This window comes from Vigna angularis, chromosome 4 (genome assembly GCF_016808095.1).
Source record: "Vigna angularis cultivar LongXiaoDou No.4 chromosome 4, ASM1680809v1, whole genome shotgun sequence".
NCBI classification, from domain to species: Eukaryota; Viridiplantae; Streptophyta; class Magnoliopsida; order Fabales; family Fabaceae; genus Vigna; species Vigna angularis.
This window is the reverse complement of record NC_068973.1, coordinates 15,411,140-15,429,806: the sequence shown is the minus strand read 5'-3', so window position 1 is coordinate 15,429,806 and position 18,667 is coordinate 15,411,140. Positions and strand designations below refer to the sequence as shown.

At 45.1% G+C, this 18,667-nt stretch overlaps 2 protein-coding genes across 4 annotated transcripts; one reads left to right on the top strand and one right to left on the bottom strand.

Annotated features, from left to right (window-relative positions):
* Positions 1-425: 425 nt before the first annotated feature.
* LOC108331451 (transcription factor GTE10) lies at positions 426-5,335 on the bottom strand. Of its 3 annotated transcripts, XM_052875649.1 has the most exons (12): positions 5,060-5,335; positions 4,729-4,866; positions 3,250-4,578; positions 2,864-2,912; positions 2,607-2,765; positions 2,330-2,403; positions 2,156-2,225; positions 1,961-2,041; positions 1,769-1,884; positions 1,444-1,510; positions 1,221-1,351; positions 426-1,142 (listed from the first exon to the last, which is right to left on the bottom strand). In XM_052875649.1, exons 3-12 carry the CDS (start codon positions 4,558-4,560, stop codon positions 870-872), a joined length of 2,331 nt encoding a protein of 776 aa, XP_052731609.1. In that variant the 5' UTR covers positions 4,561-4,578; positions 4,729-4,866; positions 5,060-5,335; the 3' UTR covers positions 426-869. The 3 variants fall into 3 exon arrangements, with proteins under 3 accessions (XP_052731609.1, XP_017421626.1, XP_052731610.1); XM_017566137.2 differs by having other exon boundaries at positions 3,250-4,866; XM_052875650.1 differs by lacking the exon at positions 4,729-4,866.
* Positions 5,336-8,977: 3,642 nt separating this feature from the next.
* On the top strand, positions 8,978-9,592 carry LOC108330406 (uncharacterized). The gene has a single exon (XM_017564894.1). It carries the CDS (start codon positions 8,978-8,980, stop codon positions 9,590-9,592), a length of 615 nt encoding a protein of 204 aa, XP_017420383.1.
* The last annotated feature ends 9,075 nt before the right edge of the window (positions 9,593-18,667 follow it).

Genomic DNA, 18,667 nt, shown 5'->3' with positions numbered 1-18,667 from the left:
TTTTTGTTCTCCTAATATCCGTCATTCTGGTCTCTAGCTCATATTCACGAGTTAGCGCTAATTGAAACACGCATAGAAAATGGTCAGTATTAAGTTATAAGCACATGTCCGTGAAAATAGTGTCATTGCGGTCGTTTTCCTTTTCCCAAAACCACAACCTTTGCTTTACCATAAATTTCATCTATGAAATTAAACCCACCAGTACGTACCTCTAGCTATTAGTTTCACCGACCAAGAGTCAGTTCCAGACATGAGCCACAACACCTCATGAAGAATTTGTGGACTAAAATAATCAATCTACAATTTTTGTATCAAGACAACTATTTACTTGCTTTTAAATAATATGCTACTTTAATCTTGCAGCTCAAGAAAACCAAAAGATTAGGAAAACAACATAAACTAACAATCGGAATCAAAGGAAAGAATAAATAGAAAGAATTGATTTTTACCCTGGCTCAAATATTTTACATTGTCAGAGAAGCTAAACTACTTAGAAGTCAGACACAGAACTCGTTACAAATGAGTCCATTTTTACAAGCAAAATTGGACATCCTGATTGATACAAACTTCCCATCCGAAGCCCTTCGATAAATGGGGGGCCGCGAGCTAGCTATCCACATTTTCAGAAATCATTTCTCAAGTTAAAACAAAAATAATCAGAAAGAAGCAAAACCAAAACCAATATTCACTCCTTTTCTATAAGTTTTCGCTATCCATCTTCAAACTTAGGTGTGAACTAGCATCAGACCATACAAATAGTGATATATTCCGCACCCCATAGCCACAAAAAAAGCAGCATCCCTCCTTAGTCAAGCAACTGGGGGCAAGAACCACCGTTTGTGTATTTTTCGCCCAAAATAATGTCACAATCAGTCAATTTCTCCTTCTTCCACATCATTTGATGGTCCTGCAGCACCACTCAGAGGCAGTTCCTCCTCTTCCTCCTCCTCATCATCCTTCATATACAAACCTAGTTGTTCTAAGGGATTCCCCTGTAGGTTGATCATACCCAATCCATTTTGAGGTAGATCTGCGCTTGTCTCCTCTTTAAAACTTGGCATAGGTTCGTCATGTACAGCACTCAGCATCTCAAGATCTTCCAAAAATTGACTGCTCTCGTTTATATCGACAGTTTTCTCCATCTGCAAACAGAATCATTCAGTGCAACATACAGGAATGCTGCATTTGCATCCTAACATACTTTGGTTTTTAATAGTTACCTTTTGCAAAGCTTGACGGGCTGCTTCCCTTTCCAGTTCCCTTTTCCTTTTGGCTTCAGCTGCAGCTTCTGCTTCAGCCTTCCTCCGAGCTTCTTCTGCAGCCTTTGCCTCTGCCTGTAACCGTGCTTTCTCTAATGCACATCATAAACAAAATTACAACTCAGTTGAATCTTGAATACGAGGCAATACTTTAACAAAACTCTATTTAGAACAACGAACATACCTTCTTTCTGCCGCCTTTCAAGTTCTTCTCGCTCCAACCTCAGTTTTTCAGGATCCCGCTTTTCATCCTGAGATCAATACAGATGGAATAACAAATATAAAAACTTTAAAAAATGCTGGCACAGATTTCATGAAAGACAATAATGTTGGTAAATTGGTAATTACTAGATTTAATGATACCTTAGCAGCCACAGATATGCTCTATTGGTAGGAAGAAAGAACAAAAAAGACTTATGTTTATCAAATGCCTGTTTTTCACCCAATAGACCCGTTCTATTGATGCAAGGAATTAAAATTGCAATCAGTGCATTACCCCCTTAACAAACCTTTTCAAGGGCTTTCTCTTGAGCTTTAAGAATGGTGTCAGCAAAACGGCTCCTTAATAAAGCTGCACGGTAGAGCTTTTCGGGAGAGACTTGCCTCTTAGATGCAGCACTCTCCCCTAAAATGTCACAGCATGAATGGTGAGATCATACCCTCAAAACAAACAAAAGGTTTCTTCAATTTTTCAAGCTTACCCTCTTGATGGCTTTCTGGTTCAGAAGCAACAAGCTTACTCTGGGAAGTCTGCTCAACTTGGCCTCCCACATTCGTTGAATCTAAAGAAAGAAATCATGAGCAAGAAGGCAACAGTAGCTGAGGCATCCTCATGAAAAATAATGCCAACAAACCATAATATGGACATCATTACAGACATCAACATTGGTACCTACCCTTTCCGGTGTCCGAATTACCAGGATCCCCTTTGTTTTGATCTAAAGTCGAACCAGAACCTACATTTTCCTGCAATATATAGCTTTGTGTAAGCAAAGATATTGGTCAAATCACTACCCTTTCCTATTTTATCTGAATACCATGACATCTGAAACCGTTAGCATCCCATTTACCTTGGTACCACTAAGAGGTTCTGATGTTTTAGCCATATCCAATTCACTTCCAGATGAACTACCCGAGTCTGAATCTGTTGCACCACAATAGCACTCAATCATTTGCATACGACAGACAAGAATAAATTATTCCAACATAGAACTCGTATTATAAGTGATTAATTTTGCCAGGATTATGAACCAAACAAGCAGAGTTGCCAGTATCTAATGAATTTAAAAGAAACTATTGAAAGAAAAACAAATCCTGAAAAGTGAAACATGTATGCACTACACGAACCACTGGATGAAGTGCCAGATTCACTACTAGAACTGCTTGAACTACTGCATTTACTGTTTCTATTGGTACCATCTTTGTCAATCTCTAATGGAGGATAAGTTGAAATAGGAGGATCATTTCCACCAACAATGTCCACATCCTCCTCCACCTGTTCATTGCCTGCATTTTTGGTGAGAAATAAAAGACCACATACTGTGTCAATTATTTATATAAAGTAAGGGTACGAAAAGCATAGCAGCACAATAAAAAGAATATACCTTTGCAAGGCTGCACCGGGGAATTACTGAACCCTGATTCATTCAGAAGCTGTATAAAAATCAAGCAAGCAAAAAATTGTCAGTCCATATGATACACATAATCAGGGAACCACCTATCTTGTCTAAGACTCTCAAAACACTACATTGAATTTTTTTGACGTCAAATTTCATGAATTAGTTTAGCGGTCATCATAAGACAACTCTTATAACTTGATAGAAAATAAAATTAGTCGATCTACCTTTTCTTGTGGTATCATACTCTTTTAATATAAATTTCCAGAACAACTATTCAATAAAAGACTTAATTAAGGGTATAAAATTTGTCACAAAAATATCACATATGCTGGACAAAATGTATTAGTTATACAGAGAGGGGGGTGAGAGACCTCCATTTCACATTGTCCAGCTTTTGCCTGAGATCTCTGCTTCTCCAGCAAATAATCATCCAGAAGCTTCCGCAGTTTGAACAGGGTCTCATCACTAAGAGCATCAATGTCGATTTCAATTTCATCATCATTGGTTTGCCCTGCATTATAACTTTGCTCTCTCAAGAAATCAACAATAGCATCAGGCAGCTCTCCAAGCATGGCCTCCAACTCTACACTCAATTTATGCTTCTCCTCTACAGTCATGATTATTTTAAGAGGCTCAGGCTTGACATTATTTGATGTTATTTTCTTCTTTTTTGAGGGAGGAACTCGATCAGAAATTTCAGTTTCCATACGCGTAGGTCTAGAAGGCTCAGATGGGACACAGTCAATAACAGGAATTTTTTTTTCTATCGCCTTCCATCTCGATTCAAAAATTTTATGAAGGGTATCAGCCATGAGGTGTACATCATTGCCAGGTGGATTATATGTCATTGCATTTGAGAAAGTCAGTCGCACATCAGCAGCAAAATCCATGAGATTCGTGTATTCACCAGAGGTTATTCTCCTCTTCACAGTACCCAAATCCATTGGATGTTTGATGACAGTGAAATAATCCGGAATGTTCAATTTAACAACATCAACAGGTGTGTTGAAAACCCAACCAAATTGATGAGTCATCAATCGGTTAAGTAATGACTCACACGGTTTCATCATCGCAGCATGTGAGGCCACTGGCGCAGCAGGTTTTGGAAGTTCAGGACGCCCAGATATACTTTTCTTTGTCCTGGGACCACTATTTCCAGGTAAGGGCCTTTTCTTACCATGTGGCACCGATACTTCCATTGCCAAAGGCTGGCTCTCCAGCTTAGGCCTCTTCTGCCCTGCACTGCAGCTCCTAATGTCACTGGAGGGTGACAACACTAGAGCATTTGAGTTAATAGCTTCAACTTTCTTCTGAAATTCCTTTACTTGTTCAAGTTCCCATGTCAACCTTGTTTTCAAATCCTTTCTCTCAAAACCCGACATCCTTGACAAAGAGAAAAGTTGAAAAGGTACATCAAAACTACCATAACCACCTGTGCTCAAACCAGGGCACTTCCTCTTTGGTGCACAAGAATCTGCTGATGCCGTAAGCTCGGTATCAACCCTTCCCAAGCTGCCTAACCCTTCCGATTCACCCATAGTCTCAACAGCATGCCGAAAATCAGGAACAAAACCAGTAGCATAAGCTTTGGAATATTTCCTAGATTTCCCCATATTCTGTGAATGAGAGTACTTTCTGGATTCCTTTTGTCCAGCAAACTCTATAGGTACAGTAGGTGCCATAAGATAAAACTCCAACAACTGCACATATCAACGCCGACAACAAATTTTACTCCCACACAATAACCTCTGTAAAAAAACTCAATACCCCGAAGCACAAATCAAGTCTTATCCTCCAAATTTTAAAGCAAAATATCATAAAACCCAGTGACGGGTGTACTTCTCTCATACCCTATCGGCTTATGTCAGTTTGTCCGTTTCCGAATTCGCTTCCAATAAAAAAAAATGTCGAAAGAAAGACGAGGCTTTCCGCTTCGAGGGCGCAATAGCAATCGCGACTTGTTCAGATGCGAAATTCCTCAAAAATCCCTATTTGGCACAGCGAAGTGAGCAATGACACGCTCATTATTTAAAATCGAGGAGAGAAACAAGAAACCAAAGAATTGCGAAAACGGAAAGGAAAGTAAAAAGAATAACCGAAGCATAAACCCTAGATCTCGAGAATGCGCGATGGAAGGGAAAGAAAAATGTTGGAAACCCTAAGTAGAATCCAATCGAGAACCTGGGTGTGTATAGCGTGACGTCCCAAATGCAATGTGGGGGAAACCCTAACAGCGACGGCTTTCCATTGCAGACGCTCACCACCTTCTTCTTAACTCAGCGCAACACAGAATGAAAGAGCAAATCGCGAAGAAACGCAAACGCTGAGATGCCAAAAGGGTTAGATCGCTCTCCCCTCTTTCCACTTAAAGACTCCTTTCGTTTCCTCAATCTCAAGATCCCACGGCCCACACTCCATCACGCCTCCATCTTAATCGCACGCTCACTGATGCATTTTCTCCTTCGCTCTCTCTCTCTATATATATATATACATACCACACTTTTCCTTTTAGGTAATTATAATAATATATTTAATCAGCATTTTTATGTATATAATATAATATACGCAACTTATAATTTTTTCTTTATATACCTATATGCATATTAATCCTTTTTTCCTTTCTTTATATTCAGAATTTAAATCTATTATATTTATTAATTAAGCAGGATTCACGTGTTGGTTCTTTTTATTTTGAAATTTTAAATCATAAAATGTGTAGTTATAATAATTGAGAAATTACGATAAATATATTTTAAGATTTGATGATTCAATTTAGTAATATATTATATATTTTGACTCAATTTTGTTTATAGTATTGTTGGTTATTCTTAATAAAAAAATATTCTAATTTTATTCGTTTTATTTTTAAAATCATAAAAATCATTTTGATAATAATTTTTTGTATATTTACTTTAACTCATAATTACATAAATTATTATCGGATGATTTTTATGATTTGAACAATAAAATTAATAAAATTAGAATATTTATTAATTTAAATTAACAATAATATTAATATATGTTGTAATACATATAATTGGAAATGATTTTTATTATTTTTAGGGTTAAATATATTTTTAGTTTTATCAAGTATTTTTTGGGGATTTGTTTCTTTTCTAAACTTTGTTTCACTTCGATATTTTTCCTTAAGAAAATTATAATTTTTAGTTGGCTTAATACCCTATTTTGTTCCCAGTTTAGCTCGAAAATGTCAAATTAGTCTATCGTTTAAAAATGCGTCAATTACGTCCTTACTTAATAAAATTTATATCAATGAAATACCTTCCGTTAAATCCGTACAAACGGCGTTAATTATTAAAGTAGAAGAGAGAGAAAAATAATTAAGGCCGTTTGTACGGATTTAACGGAAGAGATTACTAATTTGATATTTTCGAGCGAAACTGGGGACAAAACAGAGTATTAAGCCTTTTTAATTTTACAAAAGCAATCACGTTAAATTTTGTCCAAGGTGGCTAAGAGTGTGTCACTTTGTACACTTAAAAACTTTCCCTCTCTCCACAACCTCCAATGACTAAGTCGCGTTCAACTTCCTCGCCCGGTCCCTCTTTGCCGCCTACCCCGCCTTCACCAAACTAGGCCCCGTGACAGCCCAAAGATAGTGCAGAAATGGGTTCTCTTCCAATTGAGCCCAGTCCTTCGCCTAGGTCTTCATCAGTTTATTGAAGAATCTCACTTTATGCAGGTGTGAGAAAGATGATTATCGTGGTCTTGTTCTGTTATTCTTAGTTTTCCTACAGATTATTTGAACTCATGGTGTAGATTGGAGAACTTTGACGAACGAATTGGGGTTTTGCAGGTATCGCGATTTTGATTTGGGGCTTTCGAATGGAAAACACGAATTGGGGCTAGGGTACTGCGACGCTGAAAGGGGCGAGAAGAATGGTTAAATTGCACTCGCGATTTCCTCTTATTATCGGGTTCAGAAGCATGCAGGAGAAGATGTCATTTGTTTATGGATGCGCTAGGTGGTCCATGGCATTCACGCAAGTGTTTCACTATTTCTGCGTTTTGTGAATATTTTTTGTGTTTCAAGTTGATGGAGGAAGACGAATATGGCAACGACGAGGCGATTGGGTTGCCTACTCATTCTCTGCGATGGCCATGGAAGAGGTGTGAATCACGATTTGGTTACATGATAGTGGTGTGCTCGTGGTGGATGGTGAGTTGAAGGTGGTTGTGCGACAGTGGTAGCTTAGGGTTTTGGTGGTGGCGGCTAGGGTTTCACTCCTGAGGGAAGATGGTGATGTTGTGACAGCTGATGTGTTAAGGTTACTGATGTGATACTCTTTCATTGTTTTTGGAAAGTGAGAGTTTTTGGATAACGAGGCACACCAATTGTCATCTCAAACAAAATTTAACGTCGTTATTTTTGGAATACTAAAAATTATAGTTTCTTTAAAGAAGAAGATCAAAGTGAAACAAAGTTTGGAAGAGAAAATCAAAATAAAACAAAGTTTGAAAGAGGGACGAAACCAATATTTAATCCTTATTTTTAATTATAAAATTAATAAAACTAGAATATATTTTGATTCAGATATACCATTAATATTAATATATGTTGTAATACTTGGATGAAAAATGTAATTTAGAATACCATATATAATTACTTTATTGGTATTGAATAATAAATATATTATTTGATTTGGATGTTTAAAAAAGAATTTTAAAATATCATTTTTATAAATTAAAATTAAATAAAATAATAATTACGTCTACTAAAATTTGATTAATTTAAAATAATTATCAAAGAGAAAAAAGAACACAGTAAATATTATCATCAAAATCATTTGCCCTTTTAAAGAAGAAAACAAAGAAACAGAGTGAGTATGATCACTTATATGTAATTACTTTTTTTATCAATATATTAAATTGCAAAGAATTCAAAGATAAGTATCGTCACTTATTAAAAATTCTAAAGTAAAATATAAAATACAAATATATAATCTGACAAATATATAAGTACATGATTATTAGTGATTAGGGCTTTATTCATCCCATTTTGGTTATTACATATTTAACTCAGTATAACAATTATTTATTCCAAGTATAACAATTGAAAAAATTAAAACGGATATTGATCAAATAATGTATAAAAATTGTACCAGGGAGTGCCGGACGCCGTACGGAAGGACGCCCACGTAGAGGGCCGTCCGCCCAATTTAGTGCCCGAGTCATCCATAGGGCCAACGACCATCCGCCTTCCCCGGTATCGAAGGCTTGGAAGATTACTTCATAAATGTGAAGGATCGAATAGGTAAGGCAGACGCCCGTATCACGTGGGCGGACGCCCGTATCTCACTGACCGGCCAAATCACTAATCATTGTGGCTTAGGTAAATTAACCTGGTTTAGAGGTAAGTAGAAATTAGAAGCTATTGGGCTATGTTGGGCCGTGATTAACTTTTCACTAATCCCAAGCTCATAGTGAAAACTATAAATACAGGTTCACGGTGAGTAGTAGATAGGTTACATTGAATGCACATTTATTACTATCCCCTGAGAAAAACCATTGCTCTGAAACTGACTTTGGCATCGGAGAATCTTTTGTAGGTCTCCACCCCTCAGGATCAAGAGGAGAGTCAAGACTTGAGGAGAAGATCCGCCACTGAGACAAGATTGCAGGAGAATTTGGAGGTTTGGAACAGCACAGCCCTACACATCCGAAACATTTGGCGCCCACCGTGGGGCCGTGTGATTTCAAAAACCCAATGGTGACCACGAGAAACATGAGCATGGACGACCCCGTTGAGATGATCCGAACTCTACAGCAAAAAATGGAGGAGATGCAGCAGCGTCACGAGGACGAGATGGCGGCGGTCAAGACCGACTATGAAGCCCGGATAGCCCGGGAGGTCGGAAGGGCGGAGGGAGGAGAAGAGCGAGCGAAGGATAAAGGAAAGGCGAGGGCAGAAGAACGTACGCCTCAAGATTCCGAGTGTGATAGAACTTGGAGGCCCACCGGGTCCGAGGCGGAGGGAAGTAAAGCCAAATCAGTGCACGCGGAGAGCGCTGCCGAGGACGGATGGTAGTAAAATCAGAACCCTCGTCCACTTTCTTACTCCCCTTCACCCAAAACATAATGAATGTCCAAATTTCGGAACAATTCGTGGCTCCGCAATTCAAAATATACAACGGGACGACGGACCCCGAGTCCCATATCAAGACGTTCTCGAACGCAATGGCATTCCGAACGGGCAACGATGCCATTTGGTGTCGAGCGTTCTCGCTTTCATTGGAGGACGAAGCATTGGAATGGTTCAACACCCTCCCTCATAATTCCATCGAAAACTTTGCAGGGTTAAAACAATTATTCATCAAACAATTCGCGGCCAGTAGCACCCAAGAATTGACCGTTTTCGAATTAATGACCCTTAAGCAAGGGAAGGATGAAACGCTACGAACGTTCATGGATAGGTACCAGAAGACCGTCCGGCGCGTGAAGAGCCTGACCCCAGAGCTCGCCCTCCACTACGTCTTACCAGCCCTCAAACCAGGACCGTTCAAGGATAGCGTCTGCAGGCGAGCGCCCAAAACGATGGAAGAGCTGAGAGAACGGGCGGCAGATGAAATAAGGGTGGAGGAGATGAAGCTCTCGTATAAAAAGGAGAACCAGGAGGCGCGGGGAGAAAGGGCGGACAACGGTAAATCCAATCCTTCCGCGGGAAAACCGTCCGGCTCTAGGCACAGAGAGTAGAAAAGGGGGCCTCGCTTCCAACAATATACCCCCCTGAACGCCCCAAAGGAGAAAATCCTCCGAGAAGCGCTGAGCGCGGAAATGATACAGGATCGGGAAGGGCACCCAACTCCGAAGGGAGCCGACTGGAGTAAGCACTGCGCTTACCATAAAAATATGGGTCACACCACTGAAGAATGTTGGACCCTCAGGGATAAGATAGAGGAACTCATTCGGGCGGGAAAGCTCAAGAAATACGTCTGCGACGAGCGCCCGCCGCAGTCGACCGATCGGCCGGCTCATAAATCGGCCTACCGTAAGGATAAGACAAGGAATTCAAGAGCGGAGCGGCCTCGCTCAGAGAGGCGGCACAGCCGAAGTTGCAGCCGCAGTCGAGAACGCCCCCTGAGGGGGCACATCAACACTATTTCTGGAGGATTTGCGGGAGGAGGATCATCTTCCTCCGCCCGTAAGCGCCATGTTCGAGCCCTCCAGTCCGTACATTTAGTTGACAAGCCACGTCGCTCCATGCCGCCCATTACCTTTGCGGATGAGGATTTTCACGCGCCCGACCCGGACCAGGACGACCCTATGGTCATAACCGCAGAGATAGCGCGGTACGGAGTCAGCAAAGTCCTGGTGGACCAGGGAAGTTCGGTCAACATCCTCTACTGGAAGACCTTCCTGCAAATGGATATATCAGAAGATCTTACCGTCCCTTACGATGGGCAGATAGTGGGGTTCGTAGGGGAAAGGGTCGATACGAGGGGATATGTGGAGTTAAGGACGCGGTTGGGGACCGGACGCTCTAGCGAGGAAAAGAGAATCCGTTATCTGCTAGTAGAGGCTAACACCTCATACAATGTATTGCTCGGAAGGCCGTGCTTAAACGCGTTTGGAGTGATCGTCTCTACGCCCCACCTGACGATGAAGTACCCCTCCGAGAAGGGAACTATCTGCACGGTCCGAGCGGATCAGAAGACGGCACGGGAGTGCTACGCGTCGGGTTTGAAGCTGTACGTCCGTCCAGTGAAGAGGCGGGCGGCCGGTTCTGAGGTGGCCATGGCAGACCTTGACCCAAGAACAAACACTGAAGACCGCCTAGAACCTATTGGAGAAACCCAACCTATCTTGATAGGGAGAGAGCCCACTCAGACTACACTCATCGCCAGGGAGCTGAACCCTGGGATGGAAAAGGAGTTAAGAGCACTTCTGTGGAAGAACCGGGACTTATTTGCCTGGACGGCGGCTGATATGTCGGGGATTCATCCCGCGGTGGCGTGCCATAAGCTCTCGCTCTTCAAAGACGCCCGCCCGACGGCCCAGAAAAAGCGGAGGATGGGCGAGGAGAAGCGAAAGGCTGTGGAGGAGGAGGTAGAGAAATTGAGGAAAGCCGGATTCGTTCGGGAAGTCACTTACACCACGTGGCTAGCTAATGTGGTTATGGTGAAGAAAGCCAATGGAAAATGGCGCATGTGCACTGATTACACCGACCTGAACAAAGCCTGCCCGAAAGACTCGCACCCCCTACCCAGCATAGACGCCCTGGTGGACGGCGCCTCGGGGCATCGAGTACTGAGTTTCCTGGATGCATATTCCGGGTACAACCAGATACCCATGTACGGGCCGGATATCGAGAAAACGGCGTTCATCACAGAGAAGGCCTGTTACGAAGTTATGCCGTTCGGTCTGAAGAATGCAGGGGCGACATACCAGCGCTTAATGGATAGAATCTTCCGGGAGCAGATAGGCCGGTGCATGGACGTGTATGTGGATGACATGGTAGTCCGGTCCGCGAACGGAGAGGGGCACGTCAGGGACCTGAAAGAGGTGTTTCGCCAAGTAAGGAAGTTTGGCATGCGTTTGAACCCAACCAAGTGTACGTTTGGGGTCGCCACCGGAAAGTTCCTTGGTTTCATGCTGACATCCCGGGGAATCGAGGCCAATCCGGACAAATGCGAGGCGATTCTACAAATGCAGAGCCCTACCAGCCTTAAGGAGGTCCAAAGGCTTATCGGGCGCCTTACCGCCCTGTCGCGGTTTATTCCAAGACCGATCTTGCGCAAACTAAAGAAAGGGGCCGGCCCGGTGTGGGACGACGAGTGTGAGCAAGCGTTTCAAGATGTCAAAACCATCCTCGTTAACCCGCCGGTCATGAACCGCCCGGTACCAGGAGGGGATTTGCACATTTTCCTAGGGGTATCTGAGACGGCCATTAGCGCCGTGTTGATGCAAGAGCGGCCTCAGCCGAGGCTAATTTATTTCGTGAGCCGCACGCTCCTGGACGCCGAAACCCGATACCAGCAGGTAGAGAAGGTGGCCTTGGCCTTGTTGAACGCGTCCCGAAGACTCCGCCCCTACTTCCAAAGTCATCAGGTGATAGTCAGAACTGACTTCCCTATCTCCAAGATCCTCAGAAAGCCGGACTTAGCCGGACGGATGGTGGCTTGGGTGGTAGAGCTCTCAGAGTTTGGCTTGCGCTATGAGCCGAGGGGGTCGGTCAAAGGCCAACACTTAGCAGATTTCGCAGCCGAGCTACCCCCCTCCGGCCAGGACGAATGGAGCCTATACGTCGATGGAGCGTCCGGCAGGACGATCAGCGGGGCCGGCATCGTCCTCGAAGGCCCCAATGGATTCTTATTGGAACACTCCCTGATCTTCAAATTCAAAGTTTCCAACAATCAGGCCAAATATGAGGCCCTGGTGGCCGGCCTCGAGCTCGCAAAGGACATGGGGTCGAGGAGGATAACATGCCGCACGGATTCAGAGCTAGTGGTAGGCCAAATGAATGGCAACTTCCAAGTCCGAGAGGAACGACTAATGCAATACTTCCAACGAGCAACGAAGCTCACCAAAACGTTCGACAAAGTTGACATACAACACATCCCCAGGGAACAGAACACAAGGGCTGACATACTGTCTAAGCTCAGTTCGGGAAAAGAAAAGGGACAGTTAACAACTGTCGTGCGGCAGGTTCTACTCCAACCCTCAGTGGAGTGTTCGGCGGTATCCGGCGGGGGAAAAGATTGGCGCACAGAAATCAGAGAAATCATGACCCGCCAGGACGAAGGACGGACAATAGGCCTAAGAAACGCCAAGAAGGTCGCCCGTTATATTATAGTGGGGGACAACCTGTATCGGAGAGGATTCTCCTCCCCCCTCCTTAAGTGTTTGGGGGAGGCAGAAGCACATTACGTCATGGACGAGCTCCACAATGGCATCTGTGGTCTCCATACGGGATGGCGGACGCTAAAAGCCCGGCTACTGAGAGCCGGATATTATTGGTCCACCACGGAAGCAGACACAAAGGCGTTCGTCCAAAAATGCATCCGTTGTCAAGAGCACTCCAACAACTCCCACTTACCACCGCATGCCCTACATTCAATCTCATCCCCCTGGCTGTTCGCCCAATGGGGTATGGACATCGTAGGACCGTTCCCGGTAGGACGGGCCCAGAAGAAGTTCCTTTTAGTGGCGGTGGATTATTTCACCAAGTGGGTAGAGGCCGAGCCCCTGGCAACCATCACGGCCGCCCAGGTCCAGAAGTTCTGCTGGAAGTTGATATGTCGCTTTGGTCTCCCTCGATCTATCATCACGGATAACGGCAGGCAGTTTATTGACAAGAAACTCGCCGAATTCTTCAAGGGATTGGGGATTAAGCACGTTACCAGCTCAGTAGAGCACCCCCAGACGAACGAACAAGCAGAAGCGATGAATAAGACCGTAGTCTCCGAGCTTAAGCGACGCTTAGGAGAGAGGAAGGGATCGTGGGTGGACGAGTTACCCGAAGTCCTGTGGGCGTATAGATGCACGCCTCACGGAACCACAGGCGAAACCCCCTTTAACTTAACTTATGGTACTGATGCCATGTTGCCGGTCGAACTGGGCGAACCGTCACTGAGGCAACAGGTTGAAGACCTACACCTCAACGACCAAGAACTGAGGATTGAATTAGATTCCCTAGACGAACGGCGAGATCGAGCGGCATTGAGGGCCGAAGCATGCAAGCGCATGGTTGAAAGAAAATACAACTCCAAAGTCCGGCCAAGAAGCTTCCAGGAGGGGGACCTAGTATGGAGAAAAGCTGGTGACGCCCGCCGAAACCCAGCACATGGAAAGTTTGCTGCAAAATGGGAAGGGCCGTTCCGGATAAGGGAGGCCCTAGGAAACGGGGCGTACAGGCTAAAACGCATGGACGGACGACCCATCTCCAATACTTGGAACGCCACACATCTGAAGTTTTACTTTAGTTAATTTCTATGACTTGATTTCATGTACTCTCTTACGATTAATGAATCAGGATATTCCTTTTGTTCTACGAAGGTAACTTCACTTTGCAGAAACCTAGTTGGCAGAGTCTTCCACCGGAAACCGTTCGCAACTTGGAAGCATAGGACCGTCCGCCCCATTAAGACCAAGCTGGCGAAAAAGAGTGTTCTTCCGAGAACAACTCTCAGCTTGGTTGGGCCACGAAGCGAAGGACCGTCTGCCCCATTAAGACCAAGCTGGCGAAAAAGAGTGTTCCTCCGAGAACAACTCTTAGCTTGGTTGGGCCACGAAGCGAAGGACCGTCCGCCCCATTAAGACCAAGCTGGCGAAAAAGAGTGTTCCTCCGAGAACAACTCTCAGCTTGGTTGGGCCACGAAGCGAAGGACCGTCCGCCCCATTAAGACCAAGCTGGCGAAAAAGAGTGTTCCTCCGAGAACAACTCTCAGCTCGGTTGGGCCACGAAGCGAAGGACCGTCCGCCCCATTAAGACCAAGCTGGCGAAAAAAAGTGTTCCTCCGAGAACAACTCTCAGCTTGGTTGGGCCTCGAAGCGAAGGACCGTCTGCCCCATTAAGACCAAGTTGGCGAAAAAGAGTGTTCCTCCGAGAACAATTCTCAGCTTGGTTGGACCATGAAGCGAAGGACCATCCGCCCCATTAAGACCAAGCTGGCGAAAAAGAGTGTTCCTCCGAGAACAAGTCTCAGCTTGGTTGGGCCACGAAGCGAAGGACCGTCTGCCCCATTAAGACCAAGCTGGCGAAAAAGAGTGTTCCTCCGAGAACAACTCTCAGCTTGGTTGGGCCTCGAAGCGAAGGACCGTCCGCTCCATTAAGACCAAGCTAGCGAAAAAGAGTGTTCCTCCGAGAACAACTCTCAGCTTGGTTGGGCCTCGAAGCGAAGGACCGTCCGCCCCATTAAGACCAAGCTGGCGAAAAAGAGTGTTCCTCCGAGAACAACTCTCAGCTTGGTTGGGCCACGAAGCGAAGGACCGTCCGCCCCCATTAAGATCAAGTTGGCGATAAAGAGTGTTCCTCCGAGAACAACTCTCAGCTTGGTTGGGCCACGAATCCAAAAGTTAAACGTTACTGTCCGCCCGGGAAAATGGAAGAGCAATTCCCACCCAGGCCGGACCATTATTAAAGTCACTTAATTTTGTAAGGTTAGACACAAGGAAACTCCCGAAATTGAAAAGATAGCTGTGTATTAATCCCTTGCGCTTAAACGCGCCCAGATTTACAAAAAGACTGTCCGAACAACATCTGGGCAATCCAAGACGTTGGGCGGACGGCCACACGATACACATCAAAAAATATAAAGAAATAAAATCCTAACTATCTCCCCCGGCACCGACTCCCACAGTCGGTTCATCGACAGCATTCAGGTCCACCAGGACGCCATCAAAAACGTCCTTTTCAATGTCAACGCCGAGAGAATACGGCTCTGGAATGTCCGCCAAGAGGGACACCTGGCGAAGGGCTTTGTTGAAGCCTTCCTCATGTTCAAACATGACTGTTGACTCCAATTCAGCAATCTTCTCTTTAGCTTTGGCAACGTCTTGGGAAAGAGCCTCGTTCGCCTTGATACGCTCGACTTCGGCATCCCTTAGGCGGGCAATCTCCGCCTTTAGTTGGCGTCCTTCCTCGGCCATGCGCTCTTGCTCGGCCCGGGCGGTCGCTAGATCTTCGGCGGCCTCCCTCTTGGACTTCTTAAGATCGGCCTCCAGCTGGTCGATCCTCTTATCATAATCATCTTGAGCAAGGACCATCTGCTCCAATGTTAGTTGAAGGGAGGCCGAATTTTTCTTCTCTACATCAAGCTCGGCGCGGATCTCCGCCACTTCGGGGCGGTCAGCGAATTCTTTCAGATACCAGGCTAAGGCGGACGTCCGGGTCGACATCTCTAACATGGCGTTCGTCAGCTCCACTTCCGAAAGAGGCTCAATGAGCGCCCGTTGAGAGGAACTCATGTGGAACTTCGCCCGGTCGCTCATGCTGAACGCTGGGCTGAAGATACCGCCCGGCAGGGGAACAGCCGGGACTCTCTCCCGACCCTTCTCTTTATCTTTACCTTTGCGGCCCCTTTTTGAGGCAGATCGAGATGAGGAGCCCTCTTTGTCTTTTCGTCCCTCAGCAGCAGGCTCTTTCCTCTTACGTGTCAAGGGATCAACGGAGGCAGTGGCCGCCTCAGATGACGGGTCCACCTGGACGGCCGCCAATTCTCGTTCGGGATCCGGACCCGGCACCTTGCCGCCTGAACCCCCGGGCTTCCCGGCAGGAGGGACTCCCATCTTCGGAGCTAGGCGTACGTTCGGAAGGCGCCCTACAGGAGGAGGACGGGGCACGTTGGGAACATTCGTCGGCCGGGCAGTCGACGAGCTGGCCCCAGACTTCTTCCGGGTAGCCATAAAGTTGGATTTGCGGGGGCCCGGAGTCGTCATCAGTTCTGCAAGAAATAGAGCAATTCAGAAAATTTAACGTCAGTATACGAAAGACAAACACACCCAAAAAGACAACACCATACCGAACGCCTTTTGTCCACAATCCTCAAGACTAAGGCATTCGACCAAGTGACGGGCGGAGACCCGGCGGGGGAGGGCATTGATGGTACGAACGACCTCAAGGTCGAGTGCTGTTAAGGCTCCTACAGAAGTCGCCTTTATTCGACGAGGGTCTCTCGTCCAGTTAAACGGGAACAGCGGTTTCCCTTCGCCATCATAAAATTCGTGGCGGCCGGCTTTGTCAATGATTATTTTGAAATAATGATGCTTGAAATGTTTGAAAGAATCAGAGAAGGGGCGGAACAGGGTCCTGTCCCGAACTGATGTAAAGGATACCCAGCTACCAGTGGGAGAAGGGCGGACCTCGAAATAATAAAAGAAGACCGGAGTAGTGGGAGTGACGCCCACGGCTAAACACATTGCCAAAAAAGCCTGCACGGCCGCCCAAGAGTTGGGATGCAGTTGCGCGGGAGCCACATTAACCTCCCGAAGAATGGCCATTTGAAACTTGGTAAAAGGCACCCGGATAAAAAATGGGTGAAGAAGGTCACATACATATAAAAGAAATCGTCCGGACTCGACCTTTTTTCATAAAAGACCCTTTCATTTAACAAACTGACTCCAGCCCGGATCAACCTCGAGTCTTCTATATCCCGGACGATATGGGTACGGCGGACCCTCCATTCTAGCTCCTTGCGAAAGGCGTAGGGGGAAGCATACCGGCTAGGATCGTGGGGAGCCCATTCAGCCACCACCACCCCTTGGCCGTCCGGCTCGAAAGGAGACCCATCCACACGGATACCGCCCTTGAGCAGGAATATGGGCACGCCATAAAAGACCCGGTCGCCCGGCGAGACCGACACCTCAGGGTCCGCCCCGGAAGACTCGACCGCCCCATCTACGAAATGAGAAGAAACCGAACTAAGGGAATCACCACCGCCCCTCGCCGACCCCTCCCGGACTCCACCCGACGACTCAGAACTTGACTCGATAGACACAACTGCCATTTATTACCTGAGGGAAGAAAGAATTTGAAATCTTGAATAAGGAAGATGAGTGAAAATGACCTCGTCCTATCCGCTATTTATAGGAAAAGTTTAATGACCGTTGGGCGCGTCCTAACCGTCTAGATCTAGCACGACCAACGCTCCGGATCTGGCGACGCTTCGCCTGTCATCAATGAGAACGTGCCACGTGTTTTCCCGCCTAAAAGCAAAATTCAAAAGCCCACTGGATACGGCCCAATTGCGGTTTCCTGGCCCAACACACACCACATCCAAAATCCTTCGTCCACTACGTGCACTAGGACTTGGGGGGCTTATGTACCAGGGAGTGCCGGACGCCGTACGGAAGGACGCCCACGTAGAGGGTCGTCCGCCCAATTTAGTGCCCGAGTCATCCATAGGGCCAACGACCATCCGCCTTCCCCGGTATCGAAGGCTTGGAAGATTACTTCATAAATGTGAAGGATCGAATAGGTAAGGCGGACGCCCGTATCTCACTGACCGGCCAAATCACTAATCATTGTGGCTTAGGTAAATTAACCTGGTTTAGAGGTAAGTAGAAATTAGAAGCTATTGGGCTATGTTGGGCCGTGATTAACTTTTCACTAATCCCAAGCCCATAGCGAAAACTATAAATACAGGTTCACGGTGAGTAGTAGATAGGTTACATTGAATGCACATTTATTACTATCCCCTGAGAAAAACCATTGCTCTGAAACTGACTTTGGCATCGGAGAATCTTTTGTAGGTCTCCACCCCTCAGGATCAAGAGGAGAGTCAAGACTTGAGGAGAAGATCCGCCACTGAGACAAGATTGCAGGAGAATTTGGAGGTTTGGAACAGCACAGCCCTACACTTCCGAAACAAAAATATTTAATGATATTCAATACAAATAATATACAATAAAGAAGGATTGAATTGTGTACTTAAATTTTTTTTTAGACTTGATTGCAAAGCTTGAGTTGATAAACATTAAGAAACAAAATTTAATGTTACACAAAAAACATTATCATCCAAGTTTTCTAAAAGATTGATGAAAACGTAATTATAAACTAATAAACAAAGTATATAAAATACTTTCCAAAGATCATTTTCATAAATTTCTCATTTAAATTGGTCAACCATATATAATGTAAAAAAATAAGGGTTAAAAAAGATTTACAAAGTGTATTCTATATCAATTTGTCTAAGGACTCGAACTATGTTTAATTATTTATGAACGAGATCAAGTGTAAGAACTTAAAAAATTAAAAGTCAATCATTTATAAGATTTATTTTATTTAAAAGATTTTCTAAGAGATAAACTGGTTCATTAATTATTTGGTTT

Coding starts and splice junctions, on each gene's coding strand:
- LOC108330406 (XM_017564894.1), top strand. CDS start 8,978: ATGAATGTCCAAATTTCGGAACAATTCGTGGCTCCGCAATTCAAAATA.
- LOC108331451 (XM_017566137.2), bottom strand. CDS start 4,560: ATGGCACCTACTGTACCTATAGAGTTTGCTGGACAAAAGGAATCCAGA. Junction 1,885..1,960: donor ACCAGAAAGCCATCAAGAGG/GTAAGCTTGAAA, acceptor GTGACATTTTAG/GGGAGAGTGCTGCATCTAAG. Junction 1,511..1,768: donor AAGAGAAAGCCCTTGAAAAG/GTTTGTTAAGGG, acceptor TATTGATCTCAG/GATGAAAAGCGGGATCCTGA.